Source organism: Hippopotamus amphibius, chromosome 1 (genome assembly GCF_030028045.1).
Source record: "Hippopotamus amphibius kiboko isolate mHipAmp2 chromosome 1, mHipAmp2.hap2, whole genome shotgun sequence".
Classification (NCBI taxonomy): domain Eukaryota; kingdom Metazoa; phylum Chordata; class Mammalia; order Artiodactyla; family Hippopotamidae; genus Hippopotamus; species Hippopotamus amphibius.
This window is the reverse complement of record NC_080186.1, coordinates 55,155,798-55,178,864: the sequence shown is the minus strand read 5'-3', so window position 1 is coordinate 55,178,864 and position 23,067 is coordinate 55,155,798. Positions and strand designations below refer to the sequence as shown.

The 23,067-nt window shown below is 32.9% G+C and overlaps 1 protein-coding gene across 23 annotated transcripts in view; it reads right to left on the bottom strand.

The window, feature by feature from the left end:
- The window catches only part of ZNF644 (zinc finger protein 644), a 158,554-nt gene that overhangs the window by 44,177 nt on the left and 91,310 nt on the right, over window positions 1–23,067 (bottom strand). For 15 of the 23 annotated variants that reach the window (XM_057713288.1, XM_057713373.1, XM_057713278.1 and 12 more), the window contains 2 exons: window positions 11,231–11,333; window positions 9,124–10,483 (listed from right to left, as the gene is read on the bottom strand). In XM_057713288.1, coding sequence (XP_057569271.1) covers window positions 10,291–10,483; window positions 11,231–11,333 — 296 coding nt within the window. In that variant the 3' untranslated portion in view covers window positions 9,124–10,290. Of the gene's footprint in view, window positions 1–9,123; window positions 10,484–11,230; window positions 11,334–23,067 lie in introns of those variants that run through there. The other 8 variants (XR_009049774.1, XR_009049775.1, XR_009049777.1 and 5 more) reach the window with 3 other exon arrangements.

The window sequence follows — 23,067 nt, the reverse complement described above, 5'->3', positions numbered from 1 at the left end:
AAAGGGAAAAAAAAAAAAAAAAGTAAACATCAGTAATATGAGTAAACAGATATGACAGATATAGAGATTAAATAACTTGTAAGAAATAAACTATGTACAAATTTTTCCAAATTTTTAGAAAATTTATAAAAATGTATACTCTAAGAAAGCATAATTAAAACTGGCTTAAAGGGAGGGGAAAATACCAACAACCTATGATTAGAAACAAAATAGTAAAAGTGGTCAAAAGATCTATCTCTCAAAACTTAACAGCTCATATGAGTTTACGAATAAGTACTATCAAATCTTTAAGAAGGCAATATTGTCTATGTTATGAAAACTCTTTCACAGCGTAGGCAAATTTGAACTTCCCAACTCATTTTATGAGGTTAATATAACTTGGATACTGAATCCAGACAAATATAGCAGAAAGTATACTAACAGTATGCTAATAGATATACATGAAAAAATTCTTCAGTGACATGGAAGCAAATCAAGCTCCTGGTATTAAGCAACACATCATGACTAAGGAGAAATTTAAGAATGGTCCAATGTTTAAAAGCCTATTAATAAATTTTATTAACATCAAAAGATTAAAGAAGAAAAAAATCACATGACAATCTCAACAGAGGCAGAAGAAGCATTTTGCTAAGATCAAGAGTCCATTTTTTATTAAAAAACAACAATAACAACAACAACAAACACATAGGAATTCCCTGGCAGTCCAGTGTTTAGCACTCAGCACTTTCACTGCCGTGGCCTGGGTTCAGTTCCCGGTTGGGGAACTAAGATCCCACAAGCCTTGTGGTGTGCCAAAAACCAACCAAACCAAACCAAACCAAAACAAAAACAAACACATAAAAACTCTTACCCAATAAGAAACTATTTTTAACTCAATATATTGTGTCTACAAGAAACTTCCAGCAAAATTATATTTAATTATGAAACAAAAGTATCCCAATTACAATCAAGAGCAAGAGAGGAATGTCAGCTATCACCATTTATGTTCAACAGCGTACTGAATTGTCCTTGACAATGTAAGAACTCAAGCAAAGATTATGCATAAACAACTGAAAGTAAGAGATAAATGTCAATGTGCAGATGTTTTAACTGGTTACTTAGAAATTTCAAGAGAACTGATTGAAAAAATATTAGAGATATATAACAGAGTTGAGCATTGTAAAAAGATATGAATAAGACTGCTGTACAGAGAATCAATACTCTCCCTTTATATCAGCAATTTTAATAAGAAAATTTTGGGAAAAATCCATTCACAATAGCAACAAAAACAAATCTACAGAAATAAAATTTTAATGTCCAATTTTATATAAAGAAATGGTAAAACTATCCTGCAAGACATAAAAAAATGAAGATACATGGAAAAACATACCATGTTCCTAAAAAGGAAGACTCAAATTTTCCCATTTCCACAAATTACTTTCTAAAAGGGAGAAAAGGGGGGGAGTGATAAATTGGGAGATCAGGAGTAACATATACACACTACTATATATAAAAGAGATAACTAATAAGAACCTACTGTATAGTACAGGCAACTCTACTCAATACTCTTGTAATGACCTATACGGGACTACAACCTAAAAAAAAGGTAGATAAATGTGTGTTTATAACTGATTCACTTTGCTGTACAGCAGAAACTGACACATTAAAATCAACTATACTCCAATAAAAATTAATTAAAAAATAAATTCAGTGCAGTTCTAGATAAAATCTCTGGGTTCAAATGGAATTTGATGAACTAATTCTAAAATACATCTAGAAGAGAAAAATGCTTAATAGCCAAATTTTATTTTTAAGAAGAAAAAAGGGGGAATGTACCCCATAAGAAATTTAAATTTGCTTTAAAATAATAGCTTATTCTCTTAAATCATTCAATGAATATTGACTTGATGCATAATATATACCAGAACTCTGCTAGGAAAAAAGTGAACAAAATAAACAAAATCCCTGCTCTCAGAAATTTATTTATATCCTGATTCTGATAACGGTAGACTAAATCATCCGGATAAATTCTCTCTCACTGGGGTCAGCTAAAAAAGTTGAATGAATAAAAATAAAATCATAAGCATTAAAGAAGTAATGAGATAGTGAAGAATTACCAAGTCAAACTCTAAGAGAAGACAAGAAACTCAGGAGGGCCACCCAATAATGAAATCTTTTATTTTTGCCCTGAGGACACATCCTATATGGAAGAAATACTTATGAAACTAAGCCGCACATTCAATGGCCTTGGGTAGAAGGTCAAACCAGAGGTATGCAAACCCTTCCATGACATAGCTCTTACAATGTGACTTTAGGTCATCTGGATAGGCCAGGAAAACGCAAAACCTGAACTTGGATTAAAGTGTTCTAAACTGGTAATACCGCCAGGTACGTGACAGAAGTAAAGGAAAATTCTTTGGGAGACGCTACTATCCTAGACTTCAACACAGTTCTATAATAGTTTCCAAATGTAATGTTCAGCATATTGTTAAACATATAGGCATACAAGAAAACAAGACACCATGAACAAGAAACAGAAAAAGCAACTATCAATAAACTCAGATCCAGAATTATTTTAGATTCTGGAATTATCAGAGTCCGAATATGAAAGTAACTATGCAGACCACAGAAATAACAGCCAAGTAGGATATACTAGAAACAATAAAAAGCATATCTGAAAAGACCCAACAGAAATTCTACATCTGAAAAATATCATAACCAAAATTAAGATCTCAGTGGATGAGATTTAACAGTAACTGAGAAAATTAGTAAACTGGAAGATAGGTCAAAAGAAACTATCTAGAACGTAACACCAAAAGACAAAGACAGAAAACAGGGCAGAGAAGGTAAAAAAACCCAGAAGATGCAGTGAGAAGGATTTTAACACATATTAACTGGAGTCCCAAAAGAACCAGGGAGAATTTAGGAAATTTCCAAAAGCCCTGCAGAGTTCCCAAACTTGACAATAACTGAAGACATTCCCATCAAGACACTGTAGAGAAAAACTTTAGAAGACTAAAGATAAATATCTTTAAAGAAGCCAGAAAATATAGGACAGCTTATTTTAAAATGAGCAACAGCTGAACTTGTAGAAAACAGTGGATAATAACTTTAATATGCAGGGGGGAAATAAGTGTCAATTTAGATAGAATTCCATACCCAGTGAAAATATCCTTCAAGAATTAAGTGAACATAGGCATCTTTAGACAAATAAAAACATTTGAGAAATTCAAAAGGATGTATCCGATTACATGTTCATCAATAGTCACTATAACCGCAAGTGGAAAAAGAGAGTGACAAAGCACAAGATATCTACAACACATATAACCTAAGAATTAGTGGAATTCCTAAGTGTCAGTATGAAACAAGACAGATACTCCAGTAGAAAAAAAATGGGCAATTTATCAAGGCATTTCTCAAAAGAGGAAGTCTAAGTGGCCAATAAACAAATATAAGAAAGGATAATCAATCTGACAGAAATCAGAGGAATGTAAATTAAATTCACAATGAAATATCATTAACACTTACCAACTGGCAAAAATTTAAGTCTGACAATAGTATTAGTAAAGATAGGGAGGAACAAAAACTCTTAGGAACTCCGTGTGGGAGTATAAATGTGTACAATCATTTTGGAAAACAGTTTGGTCTAAGAGGCATATACTCTATGACCAAGAAATTCTACTCCTTGGCATGTACCCTAGAGAAACCTGCAGATGTTTAAAAGAAGAGACAAGAACGTTCACAGCTCCACAGCTCTTAAAAGCCAAAAAACAACCAAATGAAGACAACCCAAATGTTTATCAACAATAAAGATGAATAATTAAGTGGTGTCATATATAGATATGTAATAAAATACAGCAACAAAAATGAGTAAACTACAGCTATGGGAAAAATAGAGATGAAATCCAAAGTTAACATTAACCAAAGGGAGCAAGTCACAAAAGAATACTTGTGGTATAACTCCATTCCTGTAAAATATAAAAACAGGCAAAACCACATTAATATGCATTCCTAGGAAGTCAAACTTAAAAATAGGAAACAAACGATTATTAGCAAAGTCAGAATAATGGTAATGGGAGGGAGAGAATTTAATTGGGTTGGAGAACATGGAGGTTTCTGGGGGTGCTGACAACGTCCTACATTCTACTCTTGTAGTAATTAAAATCCTTCTTTAAATGGTAATATGTTTATGAAGTTTACCTCAAAAAAAATCTGGCAAGAGGCAATCTGTGTAGACTTTAAAAACTGGGGATACTGGGACTTCCTAGGTGGCGCAGTGGTTAAGAATCCACCTGCCAATGCAGGGGACACGGGTTCGAGCCCTGCTCTGGGAAGATTCCACATGCCACGGAGCAACTAAGCCTGTGTGCCACAACTATTGAGCCCATGTGCCGCAACTATTGAAGCCCACGTGCCTAGAGCCCGTGCTCCACAGCAAAAGAAGCCACTACAATGAGGAGCCCGTGCACCACAATGAAGAGTAGCCCCCGCTCGCAGCAACTAGAGAAAGCCCGTGTGTAGCAACAAAGACCCAACACAGCCAATAAATAAATAAAATTAAAAAAAAAATTGGGGGTATTTATATATTTAAGAAAATTTGGCCTATTAGACTACCAGTTCAGCTTTCCAAATTCAACTGAAAATGTGAAAGCTGAGTAATCAACTTTGACTTGTGATTTTTAAGTAAAAATGTAACTAAGTTATATGAGGCACTGAAATATTCAAGAGAATTTAAGGTTCTACATATTTATTAAGAGTTTAATATATTATTATTTATAAGAGATATTTATGTATTGGAGAAGGTTTTAAATCAGGGTACTGAGATTCTCAAAACAGAAACAATATATTGACTTACAAGTTAAGTTAAAATTTTTTAAAAGTTTTAAGTTGTAAATGGGACTAAACATTATCTAAAAGCTCCTTACTTAAAATATTTGCTGAAATTTGCCAAACTCATCAATAGAAAAATAAAATTTCAGAGGTTGACCTTAATAACTTAAGAACTCTCTAGGTTTATATCTTTAAGAAATCAAATACTAATTTTAAAAAGCAAATAATAATCTTTTCTACCAATTTGTTCAGAAGAAGCAAAGTAATTCACATTATCTCTTCTCCTCACCATACAAAAACAAAAAACCTATGCCAAAGATTTCTGGGAATTTGCCTAGAATTATAACTAAAAAATATAAACCACTTGAGAGCTGACATGGCAACACACAATACTTTCAAAGTAGCTATTCTTTACTTTTTTGGGGGGAGGAGGGGTCGGTCACAGCCCAATCTGGGTACCTAAGAAGCGCTATGGAACTCACAGAATAATGCATAATGATATACAAACTAACTTTTGGAATAAATAATAGTCAAAGATCTCTTGAAAGACTATGGATTATAAAGGCTCTTAAACTATTATACCACTCACTGGTCATATCATCTAGTAAAACATATTCATACATATTTTTATTTTAAATCATAAAGTTAATGCCTTTGTGATAAAAAATTCATTTACTTTGTGTTCATTTGTCACTTAAAGATGAACAAGATACTACTTTTTACCTAATAAATAAGCAAAGTTTTAAAGAATACACTGGCAAGGACGAGAGAAATTGTAAGCCATACTCGTAAGCTGCAGGTAGGAGCATAAAGTTATATGGCCCTCCTGTATAACAATTTGGAAATGATATATAAAGCCTTTATAATTCATATATAAAGCCTTAAATGTGTGAGCAATATCCAACTCTTTAACCTACCAATTATACTACTAGAAATTCATCCTTACAAAATAATTTTGGATGTGTACAATGTACTGCAAGAATGTTCACCAAAAGCATTCTTTACAATGCCAAAATCCTAGAGACAATGTAAAATGATCAACAATGGAGGTGTACATAATATTTGGTACAATGGGATATTATGCAAAAATTTAAAGTATATTTAAGAATAATATTTAGTGGTATGAAAATGCTTGCGGATCTATAGCTAAGAGAATAAAGGGTTAATTTCTACATAGCATGATCTTCTGTTTTTTAAAAAAGAAAAGTCTGTATAATAGAAAAAACACTAGAATAGAAATATGACAAATTTTTAATGTGGAGGAAGTCCATACATTTTTTCTTGTCTAAAACTTTAATAACAAGGAAAAACCCTAGTAATTTATTAGATTATATCCACTCTGTTCATCTTGACCTCTGACTTAATGTAACAATGAGGTATCAATTCTGTAAGTTTTACTTATTACTGTTGTTTATCTAAGCAATTAAAAGCACTATTCAATTATTTGTAACCAAAGTAATCAAGAAAAACCAGGGTTGTACCTATGTCTATAATGTAGGCTAAAAAACCAAGAAATTAAAGCTATGAGGTATTGACTAAAGATCAAAAACTGAACTTGACTGGCCCTCAAAATAAGAAAGCAAGTTCCCATTGTTGCAATAACTTAAATAGCTACCTTCATACCAGGGGTGAATGCTAATTATAGTCTATGGTTTGAAATATCATTGGTGCTGACTAGTTTTTGTCACACAGAGGTGTTATGTCTAGTGTGAGAAATAAAAAATAAATATTTGGTCTTTGTCCCTGGTTCCTGGCATACATCTCCTAAAACTCTTTAAATCTCCAGAGTGATGGGAGCGTCTTTTATATGCTAATGACTGGTGGCTGGGGGCCCCCAGATAGCTTCAGAATGGGAGTGGGTGACCAGAAAGGCCAAGGCATGATTACAGGGTTGGACTTTTTCATCCCATCAACTCCTGAAACCTCCAGGGAGAGGAAAGGAGCTAGAGACTGAGTTAATGACGAATGGCCAGTTATTTAATCAATTATGTCTACATAATGAAACCTCCATAATAACCTCCTAAGGGATGGCTTCTGGGTTGGTGAACACATCAAGGTGCTGGGAGGGTGGCGCACCCATAGAGAGCATGGAAGCTCCATGCCACCCCTTTCCCAGCATACCTTGCCTATGTATCTCTTCCATTTTACTGTTCCTGAGTTATGTTCTCTATTATAAACTGGTAAAGTCAAGTATTTTTCTGAGTTCTGTGAGTCATTCTAGCAAATTATCAAATCTAAAGAGTGGGTTGTGGCAACCTTCGATTTATAGCCAGTTGATCACAAGTATGGGTGACCTGATACTTGTGACTGGCACCTGAAGTGTGGGCAGTCTTGTAGGACTGAGCCCCTTAACCCGTGGAGTCTGACGTTAACTCCAGGTAATTAATGTCAGAATTGACTTGAACTGTTGCACAACCAACTGGTGTCTGGAGAATCAGAGAACTGGTTGTTGGTGGTAGAAAATGCTCAAGATTGAGTATTTAAATGTTAGTCTATACAATGAAGTACTTAAATTTCAAATAAACCTGGGAAGATGGGATACTGGGATACATTATAATACATCACATTCATAACTATATAGAAACAATGAGAAAGAAACATAACAAGCTGTTGAAAGTAAATGTATTTGAGTGATAATACCACAGGTGATTTTCCCCATTTTTTACTTTTTCATTTTCTTAATATTTCTAAAATGCGCATATATTACAATTTCTTAGTGAAGAAAAAAAAAATCAAAGCTATATTTTGGACCAGTATGTTTTAACTGTACAATCCCTGAGAGGTTATGTGTATTTCCTTTAAATTACTACTGAAAAACTATCATCTCCCTAACCCATAATTAAGTATGTGAAACCTAAAATAGAGATATTAACTATGCCATGGTTCTAATATAGTCTAAAGAAGCACAGTGGAATATACTACTTTTGAAGAAGAAAATTTTTTTTGTCTTGATGCTATTAAATAAATCAATACTTTTAACAAGATTTTTTTAAAAAGAAAAAGATGCTCAAATACTAAAGAAGCTCAAATATCTTAGGCAATGATAAAGGAATCATAAAAGAAAATCTGGCAATACTGAATTCCAAATTAGCGTGTTTTAACATGAAAGTCTATCATGTAACTTAAGATGATATTTTATCATTTTCTTCCAGTGGAAGCCAAATGAAAATATATCATTAACTTTCTAGTTGCCAAATAAAAGACAAACTCTGCTCCCTAAGAAAATTTTTAAATTTTGTAACCCAAATATCTTTATTATGAAAAATGTTCTCTGTTTAATTTACTGTTTCCAATTTGAATTACTGTATTTTGATGATATAACTCTTTTTATATCCAGAAGGAGAAAGACTGTTTTAGAAATAGTTTAACATAAAAAATATAACCTAGGTTTGCTTATGAAATCTGTGGTCAAGCTACCTATTCTACTTGTATTCTTACATCTTGATAGCTGGCTTAATAAAATCAAAGAACTATAAAAATTAGAGTTGAAAGGGGCTCTAGTGATTGGTAGTCTTCCTACCAGGAATCTTTTTTTTCCTCTATAATTTCTGAACTCTACTTGCTATGTCAGTAGTATGACTTCCAATGAAAAAATATATTCTATTTGAATACAGAATATATTTATATCAATGAAACTTAATAAGAGAATACTGGTATATACAGACTTGGTATATTTTCAGTCAGAAGTTAAGAAATTTGGTGTTTTAGTTACACTCATAGAGAAAAAAAACAGTTCCTATTAGGCCTTTGGAAAAATGAGAATAACTTACAAGTACTTTTCCCTTATCTAGTCACCCAGGGATCAGGAGACCATTGGTTGGGAATGATCCATTTAGTCCAATCTCCTAATTTTACATATAAAGTATGTGAATAAAGTAACCTGCTAAGTATAAACAACATAAATCAAATGAAACACAACCTCAAGTGGACCATTTCCACCAGTCATAAAAATAAGAAATGTTTCACACTATAGACATTATACTTTTCTTAAAGTCTTTTTTTATTTAGAGATTTTTCTGGTAAGGAGATATACCATAGGAAAGCAATTTCACTGGCAGTGAGGTATGTATATACTCTACCAAAATACTCCTTATTTTACTGCTTTTAACTTTATTTACATACGAAGAAAAGTATCAATGCATATCCTTGTTTCAACTATAGAATTAGTCATACTACATGAAATGAAATGGTGCTTGCATACAAAAACTGTTATTTGTAAAGGAATCTGATTTCAGATTAAAAGAATTGATTTGTTTTTGGAAAGAGTTTAAAAGGAGAATCACAATTTATCATGACCAAGACATCTGCACCATATTTTCCATTCCTCACAGCACATTTATTTCAGTAATTCCATTATGTCGGTTCTTAGCATGAGCATAGTGTTACACGATTTTTGTACATATAATCACATCCAAAACAAGTTCTAAAATTTAAATTGTAAACATTCTCATCATATGTAGATATATTTCAATTGGTGTATTAAGTTTTGCTAACTGATCAAATTTGGAGAATATAAATGAGAAAGTCTATTCTAAACTGTGTAGTGAGCACTGTTTATTAATTACATTTCTACAATGTTAAATAAAGTAAGAGGCAAACCTGTCCTGTAAGCATGTCAAATTTTAGGTAAAACATTAAAAAGAAACAAATCTGTTAACAAAAGGATGTCTTGCAATAAAGAACATTAGATTTTTTAAAATCTATTATGATACAAAAATGTAAAGGGTAAATAGCATCTTTGTTGACAAAGTAGGAGGTAGCATGGATGCACCACTTTATTGTCTGAGAAATGCAACTGGAGTAAAGAATATTTCCTTACCACAAATAATTTCCAGGACTATGTACATATTTCTTTTAGAAATATTTGTTTAAACAAATCTCCCTCCACTTTTTAGTATAAAAAAAACCGTTTCATGTGATTTTAAAAAAACACTTACACATCTAGATAGAATAGTACTCTGCCCTATTTGAGTGAACAGTCTCAAACTATGAAGTACATGATATTTAATGCCCTAAGTTGAGTAAATTTAGTTAGCGATTCCTGGTATTATACAAAACACTAAATATATACAAACAAAATATAATATCTTATTTTTCAATGCAAGTCTTGTGGGGAATGAACAGAACCTTGATTCTGGTAACACTGCAGAAAACATAATCTTCCAATAAGTCTGTCTTTAAGTATCCACGTGCAACAGTTTATTAATGACTGCCTACACGTACTGATCTATCATTGAGTGAACACAGTTAATTGACAAAATGTAGTAAACCTTAGAAACACAACTCCCATCCTATATAAAATATAGAGACTACTTACTGTTTGAAGTACTCAATTTGCTCTGATGTCACTGTCATTCACTTTTCCCCATTTTCCTGCTTTAGTATTTATAAACGGATAATTTAATGTGGCTTTAAAAAAAAAGACAAAGAATTTCAAATTTACATCCCATTCAAATTTGCTATTTAAAAGGTTTTCTTGTTCTATGAAGCTGCTTCTGCCATTAGTAGAGAAAATGAAGTTTCTGTAATGGAGGCAGGCTTTTTGAGTAGTGACGTGACTTCCACCATGCCAGCTCCAGTCCGTGGAAGATTAGCGTTTACAATGTGTCGTTGTAAGTGCTTAATCCAGTCTTCCTGAACAGACAATGGTCCACGAAAGACTAGGCCACAAAACCTATAGAAGAAGTTGATAATAGTTCTCTTAACACGACCAATTCCCTTTATTTAAAACCGATTCCCATAAAATCCATAAACATAGGAGCTAACTTTGCTGTATATTGGAGATAGTACTTGACAATAGTTTGTAAATAACTATAAAGTCAAAATGATTTAATATAATATCAAAACTGCCAACTCATAATAACTCTAGCAATATTTGTAGAGAGGGGAACATTACTATTAGGTTAAAATTAATGAAAAGGTCTTAACATCTACACATCTTAATATATTTAAAACAACTTTAATTCCCAAATGCACTATTCTTTTCAAAAGACCACTCTCCAATTCAGAATTCCTTAAACTGCATGAGGATGAGTATGGAAGGAGGTGTGAATGAGTTTGCATAGTTACACTTAGAAATATGAGTGGAGAGAAAATATATTCCCAATAAGCAGGAACTCAAGACAATTAAAAAAATATCAAATTAAAACAAAGCACACAAATAAAACACAACAAAAAAGCCACTTTTACAAATCACAGTATCATAGAGGCTCTTAGCTAATGTAAAAACTTATTCATTAGTTGTTGAAGTACAGCATATTATGAGCTATGTAAGATTTTAAGTCTGTCTCCAAAAGTTCATTTGCAGCAATTTTTGAGAATGCACCTTCTGCCACAAATTAAAAATCCCAAATGAAATAGCTAATATGTCTGAAAGCAAAATCTGAAGAAACTGAGCAGATTTGGCAACACAGGCATGTACCTGCATCGGAGAATGTAAACCTCGTCAGCACCATGAGGTAATGTTAGCATTTTCTTCTTGCTTCCGGATCTTGACCTTGATTTCTTTTGCTTACAATCTAAGGCTAAAAAGGGGAAGAAAAAGACTTAACATTTCTTACATATTCTAAGTATACATACATACTATGCTTCTAGGGAGGTCAGACCATCAAAATCGAGTTAGAAAAAGTCTGCATTCATTTGTATTCCCTGAAGCATGCACTAACTTGCAGCTGGTTCTCTACCAGCAGTAATATTATCAGCATACACTCTGCCTGTACTCCTTTTTCAAATAATGCTTCACCATATCAAACAGAACTGAGAAAACATAACTAAAATAACTGGAAATCACTACATTGGTCAATCATTACAGCAATGGTAATCTTTTCTCTTATGGTCATATATACATTAACATCTGGTTAAGTCTTATTTCCAGGAAAACTATAATCTTTTATGTGAGATCATTACATTTGATTACTTCTCCATTAATCAGATCTCACATGCTTTGAAAACAGTAAAAAGTTCAAGGAAGAATCAATTTTATATAGCAAATCACTTTGTATTTTTTTAAAAATTATAATAAAAAATAGCTCTTAAAATTATATGCTAGTCCTACATTTGAAAGGGCAAAGAATGCTCAACTTTCATTTTAAACTCAATCTGTAATGCATATATAAGCATATGTTTTATTTTACTGGAAAACAAATACAGATCCAGGTCATCTCACATAAGTTCACAAACGGACCAGAAGTTAAATGTTATTTTACATTTTTTTCACTTTATATTTTCTCCTGTAGCTTATTTTAAAAATGTGATTAAAAAGGAGAAGAAAAAGATTTTTATGTTAAAGTGGATCAAAATCCTAGTGCTAACTGTTCTTGAAATTTTTCTGTTACTTGACTTTTCCTTCAATCATTTATTACAAAAATCTAATTTAATAAAGAAAAAAAGGTATTTTTTTATAGGTAGGAACAGACAGGACATAACACTTTGTTCTTTGAATACAACTACACCATTCCTTTGGACAAAGGGATGACAGTATTCCAGGGTGCTGCTGGTCAATTAGCAGGAAGAGATGGTAAGAATTTATCTCTAGGGATCCAAAGCGGAGGGAAACAAATGTAACAGAAGAGTTATCCAAATGGCTTTTCTTCTGTTAACCTGTCACATGAAATCCCCTGGAAAAATTCTAGGTAAGACAGAATAGGAACTAGCTGTTCAATGACTGTGTGAAATGAGTTGTTCGAAGTCCAGGTTCCAAAAGAAAAGATGCTACTATTATAAAACCAGTAAACATAGTTTCTTACAGTAGTCAAGTGGCAATGCTAACAGAAATGTCATACAGAAAATTAAAAACCATGAGAAGCCTAAATCTCACTCAAGCCACTGTTTTTCGCTTCCTGTCACCTGCCTCTTTAAAAGTAACATCTAGGTCTCACAGTCTTTCTCTGTTTATCCTCAGAAGAAGAATCTAATAAGTAAAGAACTATAGGAAGTCAAGTTAAATATTAAAGAATGGCTACTTCAAAGCTAAACAACCAAAATCTGGAACAGAAAAATTTTACAAGTTCTCATTAGTTAGCTCATTCAAGAGTCTAGCACATAGTAGGAACTCAACAAATACTTCTGGAGTGAAAAATAAAGAAAAATCCAACAATTTAACCTTTGACATTTAGACAGCACGTGAAGAGAAATTTGTTCTACCACTATGTAATATACTCTATAGTTCCTGTAGAACACGTCTGCATTGTTTGTTTAAATGACTATGTTGCTAGCCATCACGCTTAAATTCTTCACTGGCTAGTGTAGCTTATATGTAAAAACTAGGTTCTTCACAACCAGTAGGAAGAATGAGGTAACGCATACTCTGTAATCAGCGCTTTCTTTTTCCCTGTTGCTTTGGTGAGCAATTTGAATTTAGGTGAATTTTAAAGAAATTCAAAACTAGAAGTAAAGATTTAAGGAACTCAATGGGCTAAGTGCTACTAGATGTCAGCTACTCTTTCCCTATCTATAAGGTAAACCACACACTGTCTCTGTCATGTGGAACAGAGCAAGCATTTGATATGTCATGAGACTACAGATAGAATCTTACTCTGATGAGCTTGCTGGTTGTCAAAACTGCCACACTATTCAAATTCCTTTTAAAATGTAAATAAATTACTGTGGGATACAAATAAAATACATTGTAACAATCCTTTAAATATCTGTTCACAGAATGCTAATGTTAGGCGCCTAAAGCAAATTGAGGGAGAAAGGCAGAGGGTGATGGGGAAGTATGCAAAAGAACGTTTTATCAGTTACAAAGCATTTAGGTTACATTGAGATGCTGTGATACTTTAAAAATTGAACTGGAAATGTTTACTCTGAGGTGTAGAAATGTTTTTGACTTTAATAGAGAGAAAAAATAATTTTTCCGACTTTTAATGCTATATGAACTCTAGAAACTGAAGTTTAGGCTGTTTTATGAATGATCAGACCTAAATTTTAAATGAGAATACTATATGTTTTGTAGTAATTAATATTTGAAGGTATTATGACTTTGGAAAGTAGGACAACTCTGTCAGCATATGATTGAGAATCTCCAGTATCCAGCATTCCACGTAAGTTTAGGGAATCACATGTATTGGGAATCCTTGGAAACTTGTCCACAAAGCTAAGATATTAAAAACCAGGGACCCTCTGGTAATTACGCCTAAACATATCTCCGTGTCTTAATATCTCCATCATCACTTCAAAATTTCTTATCCCCCGAAATGTCATTTATTTTAGAAAGTAAAATATGAATATATTTGACAGGAATAATATTTTCTAGTATCAACATCCAACCATCACCCCTACAATACTGCCCAAAATTTTAGAAAAATCTGAAAAAAAAAAATTTAGCACATTAATATGCACACAAAGGGGACATCTGTATGGTAATCTCTACATGAAAAAGATAATTGACACAAAATGTTCCACTAAATGAATAAGATGATGTATAAACATGTGTATTATACAAATGTTTTCACTTAACAGATTTTATTATATCTAGAGGGAAAAGCAGTTTTATTTTGGACTGTACCTGGAATCGTTAGAATATTAAAAACAACATCACTAACACAGTCAGTTTTAGTATAATGGGACTCATCAGTATTTCTGCCAAATAGCCTAAGGTTTATTGAAGTAGTTTATACAAATAATCTGCCAAATAGATAACTTTATACAAAGCCTTCCTTTTTCTTTTTTTTAAGCTCTTTATTGGAGTATAATTGCTTTACACTGTTGTGCCTGTTTCTGCTGTACAACAAAGTGAATCAGCTGTATTCATACATATATCCCCATATCCCCTCTCTCCTGTGACTTTATACAAAGCCTTTCTTTACAACAGAATTTTATTTGCACTTATTTGGTACTGTCAAAAACCAAAATACACACCATTTTCCTGTTCCAAAGTACTTTAAATCAAACATTCTTTCTATACTTGAAATTTGCTAAAAAAAATTAGATTAGTTTTAGAAACTCTTAATTTTCTTCTCCTTGAGTATAAATGCTTCTTTGAAAATGAATAAACCCAGTCACTCAAATCTTCCTATTTAGGGTGGCAGAAAATGTTTAACGTGATCAATTTTAACCAGAAGACTATAAAAAAAAACCTTTGCAGTTATCTGATTTATAAAGGATCTACATTGCTACTGGTAGTAATATTTTACTTGCAAGAAGAATGAATTGAGCTGAGCTGTAAGGTCATATAAAATTTTTTTTTAGAATACACCTTGCAGTAAAACAGCTGTTTTGATCAAACAGGAATGAGACAGAAATACAACAGACTTATGGGCCCTCAAAAAGAACATCATACTGCTATGCTACAAAACACAACAACAACAACAACAACAATCATGCCTACAGAACTAAACTGGATCAGTGAAAGGCAAATCAATAAATAATATGACAGATACAAATTCAATCTGTTTTCTGAGACATCAGTTTTATACATAGAAGAAAAATAATTTACTTTGGGCTCTAACATAAGTCCTTTTGCCACTTCCATATTTCTGCCCATTATATATAATAACTGCTTCAATGAATTTCATTTTCTTTTTAATTCACTACACAAATGACCTCAAAGAATGAAGATTTATTTCTTAAGAACATCTGAAGCCTCTATGGTAAAGAACTAACATGATAACTAAATTAACACTCACCACCAAAATATTGTTACCTGCAATCATCCTTCTCTGCCCATTTAGTCAAAAGCCTTATTTCATCTGTTCTGTTCCTAATTGGTTGTTGGCATATTTAGGGTAAAGTCAAACTTAATATAATGGCCAGGTTATATACATTCAAAATAAAAGGCATGCTATACCCCTACTAGAGGGAAGAAAATTACTTCTCCATCTAGTTGGCCTGTACAAGCTGGGCAGGCAATCGTAGTGAGCTCATTGAGGAAAACAGTCGGGATAAAAATGACATAAACGGATAAGGCAAAATTCCTACCACCATTAACAAGCTAGTGATGGAGGTGGCAGTGCCAGTGGCAAGGTGGGAAGAGGATGCATGTGTCCCAAGTGGTGCAGAAGCGTGAAGCAGATAAATAAAACTCAATTCTAGTTGCTGCCATTATCCTTTAAGGTTCATAAGCCCCAAGCATATAAAAGACTGTGCAAACAGCATTTTCCTTCCCTCAGCCTCAACTAAGGGGGGTGAGGAGAAACATGTTAGCTTATATAAAATAGGGATGTGGGTTTGGGGAAGTCATTTGTTGAGAAGCTAAATTCTTTTTTCTTCAGTGTATACTTTTCTCTTTGCAAAATGTGCCTACAAGACAGACTTCGTGGGTATACAACCTGTGCAGTTGCATAGTGTCCCATACTTGGCTTAATGCTCTGCTGTTGCAGTTGTGATATTCCTAATAATCTTTGGACATGAGGTACTGTATTTTCATTCTGCACTGGATCCTGCAAGTTATGTAGCCAGTTCTGGGTCCTGCATAACAACTACCCTAAGTGAGAAAGGCTGCCTTCAGTTCCACCTCTTAATCTCTTGGCCCATTAAAAAAAAATACCTATTAAGAGAAAAATTATTAAATCCCACCCTCTATAGCCCATTAAAAATGGAAAGGACTTTCCTACTCCCAACACCAACTCTTTGCTCCTACCTACATTGCCATAATCAAACCAGTCATTATTCCCAAGATGTACATATAAAGCAGTTTAAGTAGTTTATTGTTATGAAAGCAATGTTCCCCTTCCAATGGGAATTAAACATACAGATACACAATTAGCAACCTCAGAAGTATATTTTCACCATCATTTTCCCTTGATACTTTCACTCTAAAATTGGATTTTTTTTTAGTACCCTAAGTTACTTTCATTAATTTTTAGAGTTTCCACTCTCAATAACTAAAAACAGTAACTAAGCTAGAATCACAGGGCAATTATGGCAGTTAATTAGGTACTGCATGATTTAACATTTTACCTGGAAGAGGATGAAATGAAAAATATTTGAAAAGCAGATTTCCTTTGCTTTAAGTATTAAGTTTATGGCTTAATATTAGTCTAGAGGAGTCAGGTAGCTTGAGTTTGTCCTACAAAGTAGTAGGTTGTTTTAAGGGTGGCAACAGCCATATGTGCTTGGTTCAGAGAAAGTTATCTACTTGTGACAAGAAAAAGTACACATCGATATATTCAATGTCTAGAAGCCTCTGCTATTTCAAAGTAGAGGGAATGATCATTAAATTAATAGTTTGAGTATCATCAATGTGAAGGGAAAAGCTAAACATAAATATGAAACTTTATCACAAATTTTTATAAACAGAAATTGAAGGCAGACTAGTTTTTCTAGGTTGCAAAAAGCTAAAAGCCAACAATACCCCAGGTTCAGTTAAGAGTTAACCAGACAGCAAAGGTATGTTACCTCTCTGTGGTACCAGATAAGAAAAAAACCTTAAAATTCCTCCTTAAGGTAGGTTGGATTTGCATGTTGTTTTACTAAACACAAAAGGCACTTAATATCAACCACTTTTCTAAGACTAAGACATATTTAAAATTGGAATAAAAGTTAAAATGTGTTATGACAAATCTGCTCTAAATCACATTTATTTAGAATCACCTGAAATATAATCACACTCCCTGCCATCTAAAAGTGTCCGTATTTCCAAATTATCATTTCATATTTAGTAGAAGTAACTAAATGATTGTTCCTGTACAAAATTAGTTAAGTAAGGAAATGACCTTACTTAAAAATTTGTTAAATTATCTTTAATATAATCATGTTCAACTTAAATAAAATTGAGCTCACAATAATTGTAATAGTAAATCTAAATGTCACATATCTACAATCCCAATAGATCTGATTTGGCTTTTTATAATACTGAAGTGTTTTTTACATTCCAGCCAAAATCTGAACTATTATCAAACATGGTGTTGACTAGGTAATTTCTGGTTTAGCTAACTTCCAGCTAAGGCCACAATTAAATATATACTTTAAACACCGGACAGCAAGAATTAACCAATTTCTCAAACCCATACACAACAAACAACAAATCCTACTTTTCCAATTTTTACTTAAGTGAGGGACCACCAGTCTCCAACAGGCCATCCTGCTGCCCTAACCTCCAAAAGAGAAAATCTATGTATTATTATATTATGTCCATAAAGTCACTTAAAGTAGGTTCACCTATAGTTTCGGTCTGGCCAGGAACATACTCTGTTATTGTAAAATCTACTAAATTTTAATCCAGATTATAAACAGCATTCAAGAGATTCATGTTAGAACAGAAATCATAGCAAACATAACACTACAACTGAGGATATAAGATATTAGACAAGTTAAAAGAAACCCAAACATAAAATTCCAGATTAAGTCAACTGTTAAAAAAAAGCAAACAAAACTCAGAAAGTTAATAAGTGACACAACCAATAGGAACACTAGGGGACTAGTGAAGACTCTGATGAAAAATAAAATATTGGTCAAAAAAGATTATCAATCAAATAGAATTCCTAAATTTTATAACTGATGACCAGCAAAAGCAGGCATCATAAAATGTAAATATTTTATGCTACAATAGTTCAAAACTCTTAGGCTACATTCTCCCAAAAACAAACTGACTGATTCAGTAAGTTGTGACTGTTTTGTTAACAGTAGATAGCTAGATGATGATGTGTTGCTAGATAAATGACAGAGAAATGACCAAACACTCCAGTAGCAGACTCATTAACTCTACTGGTATAACCATCTTCCCAATAACAAGGTTTAAAACTTTGAGCCTTTTCCATCTCTTTCCTCTTATTTTTCTACCTCTAAATAATCCGCCATGTTCTGCTTACTTAACTTCCATAATACTATCCACACATTTTTTTCCTTCTTTTACATTCTTATCGCCATTGTCCTGATTCAGGACTCCTAAAATGACCTCATCTACAATTTCTCCACTTTCCCACCAAATCCTTCAACTTTTACTTAAAAAGCAGTTTTAAAAGCTTCATATAAATTCTTAATAAAAAAAAATCTTTACTGGCTCCTCACTACACAATTAATTCCGACATCATGGGTTAGCATTCTAGTATTCCATGTCCTTTATTTGTCCAACTCTATTCCCTATCTCCTACTTCCCAGTATTTTCAGTAAACTTCCCACATAGTCTCAAGTTGCTCCTTCCGCACTCCTGACTCCCATTTCCATTTCAATTAACTATCTTTCAAGGTTCAAATCAGATTCTACTTCCAAAAGCCTTGTTGGGCCCTGGTCTAGCTGACCTTCCAGGTCATCTGAAGAGCTTTCACAGTATTTCATGTACACTTATCGTTTGGCACTTAAAATTTGTTTTGTGTTACAGTTATGCATGTATATGCTTCTACCATATTGTAAGTTCCAATTTATCTCTGTACTACTTACTATAATACATAAAGCACCTAGAAGCTGAAGAAAATGCTTGTTGAATTAGTGAATGAATCAGCCAATCACTTTTCAATATTGTGGGCAAATAGCTCAGTTTTTGCTGGCATAATGAAACAATTAGAATCTGTAAGGGTGACTCTTAAATACTCAAATAATTAAATTATATTCAGCCTATTGTTTCACAAGGCATAAAAAAGAAAAACATTTTAGAAACAGTACCATAAAAATGGTAAGGATGAAATCAATTTTGACACTGTCTTCCATTACCCAGAAAATTCACTCAACTTGAACAATTCACTACCTTGCTAATGCTGAATAAATCATACATTACTGTGCAGATTAATACATGAAGATATACACTCTTAATGAAGAATAGTACCACATCAGTTTTTTTAAAAAAAGAAAAAGAAAAAAAAAAGAATAGTACTGCAGGATAAGTTATAGATAAGAAACTACAGAAGCCCATCTTTCAGCATTATGAGGAATAGCTTTTTAAAATACAGGTTTGAACACGTCATTTCCTCATTTAAAAAAATTCTTCAGTGACTTCTTAAATTTTTTAGCAAGCACTCAAAGCATCAACCCCACCTTTCTGACATTATCATCTTCCCAAACACCTATAACTGGTTCTCCCAACACCTCTTGAACTCCTGTATCTCGTACTATGTTGTTCTCTTTACCTGGAATGTCCTACTTCATCTCCTCTTCCTAAAACCACTCAACCTTCATGTTTAGGGTCTAGCTGAAACCTTACAAAGCTTCCTGTAACAGTACATTTGTCCTTGTCTACCAGATCACCATCATTAAGTTTATGCAGCTGGAGTGCAGGGTCTTTATAGTCTCAGAGCTAGCAGAGTCTTGGTACAATATTTAACTAAAACTTCCGTTGAATGAATGGAAATTTTATTTGACTACTGCTTTTATTTTTCTCTCCCATTTTAAACATTATAAGAAACATATCAGCATGAGCTATCTTTTCTTTTTCTTTCTTTTTGAGGCTCTATTTAACAATGTGACAAATAGTGAAGGCAGCAGGAAAAAACAAACCCAACTTAATTCCCAGCTCCCCTGGAAAGGAGGCCTAGGCTAAACAAACAACTTGAATTCCTAGAACACATACAGTCAATATACCATTAATTTGTACAGTATCTTGCATAGTTCTCTAATTTTGATAGTTTTTTATGTATTGCTAATAATGCTTTCCTAAGTTCTTTAATGTAGGCTCATGTCCCATACTTCTTATGTATCCCTCATACAGTCTAGTCTGGAGGAATTATCCAGGTATTTGGTTTAATTAGAAGCTGGTTTGCTCCTTTAGAGTTTACTCACAGTAAGATCAAAATTGTCTTATACTCTTTCAGGATGACTGAATCACTATAAAAGGACGTAGTTCCTAGAAGATGCAATACCATAATATTTTAAAAGATACTGCAGAAGACACTCATGAAAGGACACGTAATTTAAAACATATTGAAAAGCTTTACTATTTTTTTCTTTCCATCACAGCAGAAAGCATTCTTACGGCACTTTCTACAATAAAAGAATTACTTTTCTAGCGGCTTATATACCCACTCAGCACCTGGCACTGTGTTATATGTTCATCAGCACTTGTTGTTGCAGGCCCCTATGGCCAATTACATCATTAAAGCTGAAAACAGGCAAAAGATCCTGTTAAGTAACATACAATCTACTATTCTGCTTAAAAGTAGATGGTATAAAAAAATAAAACAATGGCTTTACTAAAAAAGAATGTAGATATATTGCATTAGTGGTACTGACTGCAAGGAAGTAGTATCAACTTTTTAAGTTATTTTTTTCCCATTGGAAAAGTCATTCTTTAATTATAATAATGAGCCTGTTGTTATAGAACAGCAACAATCATGCGTTACTTCCAAAATATTATCACAGAAGTACCTGAAGATAACGAAATGAAGCCCCCCCATATTTGCACATGTAAAAATATTTTTCCTGCATTAATTTTAAGTAGCTAGAAATTTCCAAATTACTTTAAATACCAAAGGTGAGCAGTGGATTAAAAACTATGAGCTATAGTTAAGCATTTGAACACAGTGAGTAAAGAAAATCCACTTGCTGCCACAGAGGGAGTGTTATGATTTCTGAACTGTTACTATTGTTGATTCTAGTCAGTATCAGTTTCTAAAAGAGACACTCAAGGGGAGTGTTTTCAATCTGTGGGTAGTGACTTCTTAGTGGATAGTAAATCAATCTATTGGGTCATGACCAGTATTAATTTTTAATTAAAAAGAATAAAATATAAAAATAACAGCATGCATCATACTCAATTCAGGTAAGTGAATGAGTGAACAAGTGAGTGTATATATTGTATGAATGTAAGTTTGTATACAGGGTCAAGATGTAAAATGGAATTCCAATAAAAATGTTGCATGCCACTGTTATTTTTTCTTTTTAGGGGATGACAGATTGCCATGTTACCACATAAAAGCACTGTGCAAACATGCCTTCATCTTACTGATATATTTCCTTTCACAACATTCTCTCTACTTGGACTTCAATTATTTTCCTTTCTTTACCTGTTAAAAATTCACTGTTACTTTGACCTCAAAATATTTTTTTGTTCCTGATTGCAGATTAAGTTGATAGAATATACTTTGCTTTGAATAATTTTAAGTATTTAAAAATTTTAATAACCAGGTGACCCTATAATTTATTGGGCAATCCAGGACCCTTATGAGCGTGAAAGAGGCACTATTACTCCATCACTCTATTAATAACTTAGTAAATATAGTGTTCTTATTACTGCCAGTATGAAAAAGATATCATTTAATTAAAATATTATTGAACACAAAAAGCCAGTAGTTAAAAAAGTCCAAAAGCATTTAATATAAATTGTATGGAATTTTTGTTTTTTTAATGAAAATTAATAATGTTCTCATTAGACGGTATAAAGAATCAACCAGGAAAAAAATCTGTATGGGCATGTAAAACAATCTAAAGAGAAGAAAATCTTAAAAAGAAATCTACCAATAGTGCAGTCTGTATTAACTGGAATAAATTCTTGAATAAGAAGTTATGTCTTGAATTTACAACGTAGGATATAAAGTAAACCTTTTGAAACTAGTCTCTTTAGGTTAAAAAAAAAAAAAAACACACACACCCTAGTAAAACAGCTTCATAAATGATTATCCACAACTGAAGGCACATGGAAATTATTAAACAATTTATTTGAACCTGCACAAGGGATGATAAACTAGGTCAGCTCTGGGCAAAATTTAAATCTGTAAAGTTTAATTTTTTGATAACTGAACTCTGTTCAAGTATGGCTACCTCTTCCATGTCTTTAGTTCCAAAACTTTCCTACTTTCTTCATTATTTCCTTTTACCTTTATTAGGATTTATATATGGGACCGTATAAATTAGTTCAATGTTACACAGTTCTAGCATTTTAAGCATCTTCTTCTAAAAAAAAAAAAAAAAGAAAGAAAGAAAGAAAAAGAAAAAAAGAAAGAAAAAGAAAAAAAAATTTTCTTTGGGCTCCAGATTCCCAGTTCTGTGTTCTTTTCACTTTTTATTTGGCATCTCCTCTTTCTTATTTTTCCACCAGAGGAGGGCCCCATGGATGATAACCTTTAAGGGATATGTAAAGCCTACATATATCAAATTTTTTATCTGTGGATGATAAGCGCATGTTTCTGGGATATGGCCCATAGTTTTCATAAAAGTCTCAACAGGGTCAATAACCCCTCAAAAGATTGAGAGCCATCATATTAGAAGTATCTGAATCATCAGTAAATAAATATTTGAGAAAGAGAGGGGCATCCTTTTCATTCTCTTCAGGCTGGTTGGAATATTTCTCTTTCTCAAAAAGCCACTGGTTCCCAGAGACAGGCCAGGAGCTGGTGGCTTCTAAGAAGGCTTTGCAGTTTATTCTATCACAGGTAACCAAGCAGGCCTTTATCA